At 45.4% G+C, this 10,452-nt stretch overlaps 2 protein-coding genes across 2 annotated transcripts; one reads left to right on the top strand and one right to left on the bottom strand.

Annotated features, from left to right (window-relative positions):
• Positions 1–344: 344 nt before the first annotated feature.
• zic1 (zic family member 1 (odd-paired homolog, Drosophila)) lies at positions 345–2,698 on the bottom strand. Its single transcript, XM_084475247.1, has 3 exons — positions 1,526–2,698; positions 962–1,125; positions 345–623 (listed from the first exon to the last, which is right to left on the bottom strand). The coding sequence occupies exons 1-3, from the start codon at positions 2,490–2,492 to the stop codon at positions 426–428; spliced, it is 1,329 nt and encodes a 442-aa protein (XP_084331373.1). The 5' UTR covers positions 2,493–2,698; the 3' UTR covers positions 345–425.
• A 3,788-nt stretch (positions 2,699–6,486) lies between these two features.
• zic4 (zic family member 4) lies at positions 6,487–10,165 on the top strand (the record flags this gene model as incomplete). Its single annotated transcript, XM_084474861.1, has 2 exons — positions 6,487–7,642; positions 9,700–10,165. The coding sequence occupies 2 exons, from the start codon at positions 6,487–6,489 to the stop codon at positions 10,149–10,151; spliced, it is 1,608 nt and encodes a 535-aa protein (XP_084330987.1). The 3' UTR covers positions 10,152–10,165.
• Positions 10,166–10,452: the final 287 nt, after the last annotated feature.

Here is a 10,452-nt window from a genome sequence, read left to right on the forward strand (position 1 = left end):
GATATAACTATTTACAAAATAAAATATTACATTTTTTCAAGTTGGTGAATTTTTATGTACAAAAAAAACAGGCCACTACCCGCAGATAGCATGCTTTCGAGATTTCTTTTCTGCAGTCTTTCAATAAAAATAAAGAGAAGAAATATCGAGGAAAAGGTTAAAACTCGCTTGCTGTCCTTGCTCCCCCCCTCCCCCCCAACCCTCCCAACACCCCTAACCCCCCCACTGCCCCCCACTGCCCCCCCCCCCCCCCCCTCCGGTCCATGCATTGTCTCTGGCTGGGCAGCCGTCAATCGATCACTTCTCCTCCCCAAAGTTTGTTTTTTTCCGTTCAGTCCATGCGTTAGGCCTACTGGCTGAGATTTAGTCTTTGATTCCAAGCAGGGTTTTTTTTAATTCTGCAGTCTTTTTTTTGTCAAAAATATTTACACGTACCATTCATTGAAATTGGACGACAGCGCACTGTGGCTGGTCGTGTGGTGGACGGCCGACGACGCCGGCGATATGGAACTGCTGCTCTGGTTCTCTGTGGACGGCGACACGATGGTGGGCGGCGTGGACGACTCGTACCCTGAACTTGCTGCTGGCGAAGGCTGGGATCCTTGGTTGGTGGATTCATGGACCTTCCGCAATACGAAAAATACAAATAACACGTTAATCTTAATTGCATTGGGGGCCCTTTTATTTAAACGTGACTGAAAAAACTATTCATGAACATGTAGGCGTATTTGGTATTTTATTATTTGTTGTGACAAAACGGAAACGATAAAATCGTACTGCTATGAGCGTTTCAGGCATATTGTTGTAAAATAAAATGGGAATGGCCCAATGCCTGCATCTCATTGCATATGTTCAAGTAATCGCGATATGCACCCATTAACATTGTATTTATAAAATCGTCGTTCGATGCAAATTGCATTGTCCTTCAACCGAAAGTTACAAAAAGCCTTAATATTTTTACCTTCATGTGTTTCCGCAGGGAGCTGGGGTGTGTGTAGGACTTGTCACACATTTTGCAGAGATAGGGCTTGTCCGACGTGTGGACGTGCATGTGTTTCTTGCGGTCGCTGCTGTTTGCAAATCGCCTGTCACAGCCCTCGAATTCACATTTAAAAGGCTTCTCACCTAAGAAAGAAAGAAAAAAAAAAAAACGTTTTAGAAATTGATTATTGCAAACACAGAATACATTTGGACCTGGCATTCGGAATGTGGTTCCTTTATTGTGTTATTCTTGGTTAACATATTTAGATAATAGGCCATATGTTTTCTCTTTCAAATGGTAATTTTAATATAGTAAAACATTAATTTAGCTGAAGCTAATTAAATTGTACACCATACATTAATCATACATGTTCAACCAATATGCCAATTCGTATCAACGTAAACACTAAAATAAATGCAAATACATAGGCTATCTATTTTTAATCAATAGGGTATACAGGTTTACGTTGTCTGCACCTAAAACATTCCAGCTGAATGTATGAACAAATTAATTGTACGTGGTTAAAAAAAACGACTATCTTACCAGTGTGTGTCCTTTTGTGAATTTTTAGATTTTCCGATCGGGCAAAGACTTTGCCACAGCCGGGGAAGGGACACGGGAAGGGCTTTTCTCCGGTGTGCACTCTGATATGATTCACCAGTTTGTATTTAGCTTTGAACGGTTTCCCTTCTCGTGAACACTCTTCCCAGAAGCAGATGTGGTTCGACTGCTCGGGTCCCCCCACGTGCTCCACCGTCAGATGGGTCACCAGCTCGTGCATCGTGCTGAAAGTTTTGTTGCACGACTTTTTCGGGTTTGACAGTTGCTCCGGCTCGATCCACTTGCAGATCAGCTCTTGCTTGATCGGCTGCCTCATGTACCGAAAGAAGGCCCCGGCTCCGTGGTGCGCGGCCATATTCATGTTCATAGGGCCATAGCCGTGCAACTGGGTCGACGCGTAGTGGTCGGACCTCGGGCTCGTAACGTGGCCGTACTGGTCGGCCCGGCCGTACATGTCTCCGGAAAAGCCCAGTCGCATCTGGCTGTTGACCACATTGGAAGACGCGTGGCTCGCCGCTTGCTCGTGCAGCCCGGGGAAGAGCAGGTGTCCCGTGGCATCGGAGTGTCCATGTGGCCCTGCAAAACTTCCCGCGGCGGAGGCGAACAAACTGTGCTGCGCGCTGGTGGCGTCTCCGAAGCCCCGGTTTCTGAAAAGAAAGTCCCGTGTAGAGTTGAAGGCGGCGGTGGAGTAAGAGCTAACGTGGGTGGGGTGATGGTGGTGTCCGAGGGCAGCCGCTGCGTAGCCGGGCGCCTGGGAGGAAAACGCAGTTTGTCCGGAGCCAATGTCGTGAGAACTGTGGTTTATTTTGAAGGCGCCCATTCCGTCTGCGAACGGGTTTATCCCCAACGCGACTTCTCTTTCTGTGACTTCGGCTGTTGAGTGATGCCGCGTGGAGCCGAAGGTAGTGACTCCTATGGTCGGATACTGAGGTCCCGCGTCCAGGAGCATCTTCAGTCTGGACTTGCTGAGACGACTGAGAGCAGAAATCAAAAATCACGCACAGATATTCTTCCCCCTATCTCTCGCCTAGGAAAAAAAATGCTTGAACCTCAATCGACCGAGCAAACTCCAATTCGCGAATCTACTGTTTACTTTAAAGACGAGAGGAATTCCCCACCACGCATCCGATGTATAAGCAAATCGTGTATACTATGTTGTATTTTGCGGTTTATCTTCCTGTGGCGAAACTTTCACCTCCTCAGTCAGGCGGTGAGCTCTAGACTGATAGTCGCAATCATTCCTGCAGATAAATGAATTGAAAAGACAACATAGTCCACCCCTGATGAATGGGAGAGGAGGGGGGCGTCACATGACCAGACAGTCAGCCGCGGATTGGCCCAAACCGCTTCCCCCCAGTAACATCCGCACACCAAATAACAATCCACGGTGCTGGGCCTACTCTTCTATTGGTCCGCGTTCATCATCAATCCCAGGTATTGTGAGATTGCTGACTGTGGGTTTGGTTAAAAGCCTGAATAACAGCACAACATAGTTTAGAAATTACAATGGACCATGTAAAAAATCGAATCACGTTTGTATCCAAATCCATCCTGTATCCAAAAGTATAAAGAGTGTATTTTTGACCCAGTGACATTATAAACTCTACTCAACTACATTTAGTACAGCATGGGAACAGTTCCACTATAAACACGCTAGACACACCTACATAAAAAAAGGTCGTAATGTATCCATGTGTGTGTGTGTGTGTGTGTGTGTGTGTGTGTGTGTGTGTGTGTGCGTGTGCGTGTGCATGTGCATGTGAATGTACGCGCGTGTGTGTGTATGATTGTGCGTGTGTGTGTGCGTGCGTTTGCATGTACAACTAGCCTGACATCTGCATGCATGCATCTATATCCAATCATTCCCGTTCGTCTGTCTGGCTTGTCTGTCTGTCAATCTATACATGAAATGAGGTGACCAACATGTAATAAATTGAGAATTCTTGGAATTCTTAAAAATATAAATAAAAGATGAAAAAAATTAAAAAAAATTCAGGTAATCTGAAATCTGAAAGAAAAATCTGAAAAGAAAAAAATTATATATGGATTTTCTCATAAGAATGGGCGACTTATATTGGACTCGCTTAAATATGATATGGGTATGGGTCTAAACTGGTGTTGCATACTTTTACTCCAAACGTGACCAATGTGCACTTTTATTACACGAATTACTCATGATAGTATGCGCGCGAGTGCTGCACCATAGTGTGTAAAGCCTCGTGGGTTGTCGAAGTTATCAAGTGGGATTTTCGGTGCTCTCCGCAGGACCCTCCGGCTGCTGGAGTTCAAAGCCAAAGGCACCGACGTGTCACACAAACCCTTCTAATATCTGACCGGCTACTGGTTCCGACGGAACACTCACAAACTCACTTGGAGGAGGCCAATAGAGGGAGAGGGGTTCGCATCCCCCAGTATACTAACACACAGGCCTGGCAGCTTTCAGACACCTCTGTCCTCCTTGTGTTGTGTCATACAAAACACACACATTTGGACCGCAGAATTTCAACAGGTAGGCCTAGAAAACGGTAAGAACGGCATGCATTGCGATCAGTGTTTTGATGGCTTGTTTGCATGTTAAACTGTAGCACTTTTCAAAGTTGACATGACTGTTGTTCTAGACAGATTCCAACACATCTCGTATTTAGTTTGTTATTAAGCTCTTTTTTTTAAGTTTTTTGTTGTTGCATAAGTCCATAGCATACCATCCATTTAGAATCGATGTATTATTCATAGATTAGACTGTACGCCGCCAGGCTGCATCTCGTTTGACCTCCTTGTGCAGTTGTAATGTGAAATTCCCTCTATACCTCCGATCTTGTTTGAAATTCTACTCCCATCCCTCGACTGCTTGCTTCCAAAGTGCTCGCACCACCTCGAACAGAAATAGCATTTCAAAGTCTTGCATTACGCTGTGTGTTCCCCGGATTCCAATGAAGAGTGCAGCTGCGACCCCCATAAGTACAGGCCATTAAACAAACATCCTCGGGATCCGTTGTTTCACAATATTGACTCAATATCAAAGTGCGGGACATGACGCTGTCGTCAAAGTTTTTTGACGACTCAATTCAGAATATCAAAATAAAAAATATAAACATTTTATCCCCATTGAACAGCAGGGAACTTAATGCATGGGCGTCGTCTTCAATTGTTTTTACAATACATAGAATGTGAATACTCATCAGCCTACAATAGCAAAAGCATTCTACCGCCAGAATGCTTTTAACGTATAGATATAGAAGAATTGGCTTACACTAGACAGGCTAAGAAAGCCGTTAATAATTATTTTGTGAATAACTTTGTTGTAGGAGCACATTCGGCAAGTTAGGAAGTATCAATCAGACTTATTTAAAACCAAGGCATATAGGGCTACAGTCCTTAAAAAAGACTTCAATGTGATATTTGAAATCAATCTAATAAGTGTTTGACCTTCTTGTGGGTCAGTTCACACATCGTCTTCATTTGTCTCTCGCTGCAGTGACGAAGGCTCGGAACAAAGAAGGTACTTACATTAATAAGTAGGTATGCGCATCGTAGCCCATCTCTGCATGGTGGCACTATTTGCATAATATTAATTTATATGAGAACAAAAATATATATTCACATATTTTTTGTCCACCTGGGAGGCTTGATTATTTATTATGGCATGAGGTTGCACGGTAATACGATTATAAAATGATTTTAAGCTTATATGGAGTCGATTTTAGTCCACTTTTTGTAGCCTATGTATTTAGCACAAACCTCCCTTATAAGTTGCCTATCAACTTTTTTTTTAATTTTCTGCCATATTCGTTGATGTATCATTTCAGGGACGATAACTGTAGCCTACCCGAAAAACTTTTCTGAAACCATTATAACATCCTGACGAAAGGGTTGTTTGTAAATCCACCAATTTTAGTTGATATACTCATGCCTACCGTTGAAGGCTGTAACGTTATATAACAGGCGTTGGCGTTACCCGAGGTATTTTATCTTAAATCGTTGCGCTTTTACGTGCTCGAGGCACCACCTCCCATGACCTCGATCTGCACCCGTGTCTTGATCTCTGGAGCAGAATCCCCACCGGATCATAACAACAAGTCCCGTCCCCTGCGGGTCTCAGTTCGGGACGTGGACGCAGCGTCGACTAACCGATCCTACCACAGTAGAAGCGACACCGCAATCCTATCGGACGAGGAACTTGGACGCTTAAATATGGCCATGCTTCAAACGGGAAATATTGTTCAATTTTTCTATTTGACTAAATGAACAACTAATAACTAAGTGCAGTTATTGGTATGTATCCACGACGCTGCGTGTTTCTGGAGGCACAAAAAGGACGTATGTAATATGCTTGAAGTCCTCCCCGCATGCGTAACAGGGCGAAATGAAGATATCAATAGAATATATCTAATCCGTACACGTTTTATAGGGACAGCCGTGCACACAGCCTACTCCTGCAAGTGTTTGTTTTCATTGCACGGTGAAAAATACTAGCGCTGTGCGGCTTTTGTTCGAGTGAAAGAGAGAGAGGGTGACGACTGCGGATCTGGATCAACTTTTGAAGAGTTTAATATACAATAACCTTTGCATAACAACATTTTTTTTCTTCTTCCGAGTGTTGCCTCAGGCGACTGCGCAGGCGCCCTGGCTACTCGCTGTCACTAAAGCATTTTTCTTCGCGTTGGAAACTGTCACAAGTGACGTCTATCACCGGGCTCTGACCAATTAGAGCGCGGGGTGATTGTTCGACTCCGCGGGCTGCTGCGCCTACCATGAATCTCTATTCAGTATCAAAGCGTCCTGCTGCTGCTTCTCAACCGAATGGGATTCCATGTAGTTTCCAGATAGAATCTTAACTTCAGAAAGTTTTTTTTTTTTTCTTATATTTTTCATTACGATTAAAATATATTTGTCACCATCATTATTATTTGGCCTGCTGTCACGTTATTCTAAAATTAGGAGTAATGAGCGTGGAAGCTTTGGGAAGCCCTGTGATGGACCCTACGTTTTCCAAACGGAACACGGCGCTGAGATTAGTTGACTTGGCAGGGGCTCACCACCACCACCATCATCACCACCATACCCCTCAGAGCGTGACAGGCGTCCCGGGGTTCAGCAGCCATCCACACTCAATGGCTCACGCGCACCCTGGGGAGATTACTGCGGAACCCCGCCTGGGGCCGAGCCCATTCGGGCCAGAACACATGGGGCACTCCGCGGCCCTCAAAATCAGCCCAGCCCATCATTATCCCCACCACCATCACCACCACAATCATCATATGGCAGGCCACAGTGAAGTGGTCTCCAGTCAAACGGGAGCTTTTGGGCCGGTGCACGCGACAACGGTCCCCTATTCTATGTCTCACACGGCCCAGGCGTTGTCGGCAGGTAGGGACTTCCTCATCCGAAGAGACCTGGCAGCTCAAGCGATGCCCATGCTGACCGACCATTCTGCCGTTTCAACAACTCACCACGGAATGTTTGTCCCAACAACAGGTAGCTATCCGGGACACTATGGCCACCATCACCCCGACGCCGCGAACCACAGCCTTTTCTCCGGACTCCACCATGACCAGCCACCGCCGAGCGCATCACCGGGTGGCCCAGCCCTGAACGGACAAATACGCTTGGGAATACCTGGAGAAATGTACGTGCGATCCGACCACCTGAGCCAAGTGGCGAGCGCCAGGGCTGATCCGTTCTCTGCGTCCTCGTTGCATGGCTATGGTGGACTGAATCTGAACATGAACCTCGGCGCCCACCATCACGGAGCGGGTGCGTTTTTCCGGTACATGAGGCAGCCGATAAAGCAAGAGCTGATCTGCAAGTGGCTCGAGCCGGAGCATTCGCCGAAGAAACTTTGCTCGAAAACTTACAGCACTATGCACGAACTGGTGACACACGTGACGGTGGAGCACGTTGGAGGACCCGAGCACGCGAACCATATCTGTTTTTGGGAAGAGTGTCCGAGAGAAGGGAAACCGTTTAAAGCCAAGTATAAACTTGTAAATCACATTCGCGTGCACACCGGGGAGAAGCCGTTCCCGTGTCCGTTCCCTGGCTGTGGGAAAGTGTTCGCGAGATCCGAGAATCTAAAGATTCATAAGAGGACACATACAGGTCAGTAAAAATATAAAAATAAAGTATCCATTGCAGATTTTTTCCCTCCTATGCTTTAAAATAAGTGATTAATTTGTTTGAATGAAAAGTTTGTTGAATGTATGCATAATCTAATTAGAAGAGGCACAACACAATGTGTGTCAAGACCATAGAAACGAGTGGTTATTGAGCAGCAGCATTGTTAATATAATATTAAGCTATTTGCGTTACAATCAGCATGTATATTGTATAGGACTATTTATACAGTTGTATGCTACATGTTGTTTGTTGGATAGTGGAGGGACCCAAAATCTCAAAAATAATCTGATTTGTAGACTCAGCAGTTAATTTACAATGTGTGTGTGTGTGTGTGTGTGTGTGTGTGTGTGTGTGTGTGTGTGTGTGTGTGTGTGTGTGTGTGTGTGTGTGTGTGTGTGTGTTTGTGAGTCTCTGGTGTGTGTGTGTGTGTGTGTGTGTGTGTGTGTGTGTGTGTGTGTGTGTGTGTGTGTGTGTGTGTGTGTGTGTGTGTGTGTTGTGTATTATTGAACACCGTTGCATTAATGGAGCTAAGTGATGCATAATTTCAGCGTTGGTCAATCGTTTAACCTTTATTTACGCTAGATTTCGCTGACAGAGGCCCAGTGAACCAGCTTTAGCTTTAAAATGAAAACCATCCCTTGTTATGACGTTGGTGACGACATTTTTATTTGTACTTTTGTGTGTAGTGTTAGCTTGATCCATCTGTGTTCATTTGAGCAATTTATTTACAACAATTGTAAACAATATGACCAGAGCAGCAATGAAAGCAGCAGCAAAAACAACAACAATTCCATATAAATATCATTATTAATATTAATATTAATGATATTAATATTAATGATTAATATTAATGATAATATTAGCCTTACTACTTTTTCATGTCGTAGGCTAGTATTTTTTTGGAGCAACAATTCATGTCAATATTATAAAATAAATGACTTATAGAGATGGTCAGACAGCATGAGATTCGCATCGTGCGTTGCTTTTAAGGTTGTCCACTAGCTGCTGCGGAAGCAACAAGTCCACGAGCAGAGTGGTTGAGTGGTCTGTCAGCCAGCAGGTTCTGGGTGTCTGTGGCCTGACTCTGGTCGCTGCCCTGACAGACCCTTGATAGAAGCAGCAGAATAACCTGCAGGGAGATGAAGGCAATTTAAGAGTGGTGCAGACCAAAACAATATGGCTGCTGGTCTTTTGCTGTGTGACCCGGTGACGTGTGGGATAAGGGAAAAATCAAGGCCTCAAAATGTCGAGTCAGACTTAAATGAATCCCCCCCTACCCCCCCCCCCCCCCCCCCCCACACACACACACACACACACACACACACACACACCATCCCTTGCCCCGTTTCTGTAACCTATGTATTATTCATATAATTTGCTCACATTACCTAAGTACAAATCTGCTAAATTATTTCTGCGTGTTGACTCCCAAGGGGCTTGGTCTCTGGTATCATGTTTAAAACCGAGCCGAGACTGTCGTGATGGCTGGCGCTTCCCCTGGGGTCTGTTCCTCCACGCTGACTTGTAGTACACTAATATCCCTGATTGGCTCTCTCAGCCCAACAGCTGAAGGTCAAATTGATATTCAACCCACAAGTGTAATTAGACAGCAGCAATTACACATTCTTACAAGCGGCGGGCTGATCGCAGGAGGAGAACATGGAGGATTTCCGTGTAATTTAGTCCGATTCTCTTTCTCTTTTTTTGCCTCGTCATAGGATGGGAATTGTTGTCATTAAAACGCACAATTACGTCTTTTGCATACTGGACCATTTCATACACCTTATAAAATTAATGCCATGGATTGATATTTGTAAATATATGTAGGCCTAATGGCACAGAAAGCTAGAGAATTGAGCGCGTTTTAATTCCAGTGGTCCATGTGGGGCCCAGAGGGAGTGTGTTGGGATGCTGCTGTTTCTTTGGACATTTGGTTTATTTTAACTGCCACCAGATAGGCAAACGGTCCTCACGATATCCTTTTGCCATTATATTTTCCAAACGTCTAAGGTGTTCCTCTGGTGTCTTTCCGTTCACAGGTGAGAAACCCTTCAAGTGTGAATTTGACGGATGTGATCGACGGTTCGCCAACAGCAGTGACCGGAAGAAGCACTCCCACGTGCACACTAGCGATAAGCCCTACAACTGCAAAGTGCGAGGTTGTGATAAGTCGTACACGCACCCCAGCTCGCTGAGGAAACACATGAAGGTGCACTGCAAGTCCCCGCCGCCCAGCTCGGGCTACGAGTCCTCCACGCCGTCGCTCGTGTCCCCCTCGTCAGACTTGGGCCGCGAGCCAGGGGGGGCCTCGGCCCTCACAGAAGCGGTGGCGTCGTCCCAACCTGCCAATTTAAGCGAGTGGTATGTTTGTCATAGTTCGGGGGCCAGCGGCGCGCACACACCACCCAGTGGTTCCTCCACACCTGAGCCAGAGGAGGAGCCCCGCTACAGAAATAACCCAGAGGACAGAGGCGCCAGGGGCGCGTTCTGAGCGGGGCGTGGGGCTCGACCGACGTCCCGGTACTGCACCCCAACAAAAAGATAAAAACGACACAACGTATTTCAAAAAGCTGAACTATTTCAAATGGTTTGGCTCAGTGCCTATATGCCCTTGAAGGCTCACATGTGGAGAATTGAGGCTCGTAAAATTGGTATTCTAGTGAGCCTGCAGCTTTATTGTAGGTTAAGCATGATGCTACAATTATTTTGTAAATGAGTTTTGACTCCAATATCTTTAATTTATTTTTCAATTTGAAATGAAATTTTTTGTATTCATCGTACCAAAGTGCTCC

This window comes from Micromesistius poutassou (genome assembly GCF_964030765.1).
Source record: "Micromesistius poutassou genome assembly, chromosome: 11".
Classification (NCBI taxonomy): Eukaryota; Metazoa; Chordata; class Actinopteri; order Gadiformes; family Gadidae; genus Micromesistius; species Micromesistius poutassou.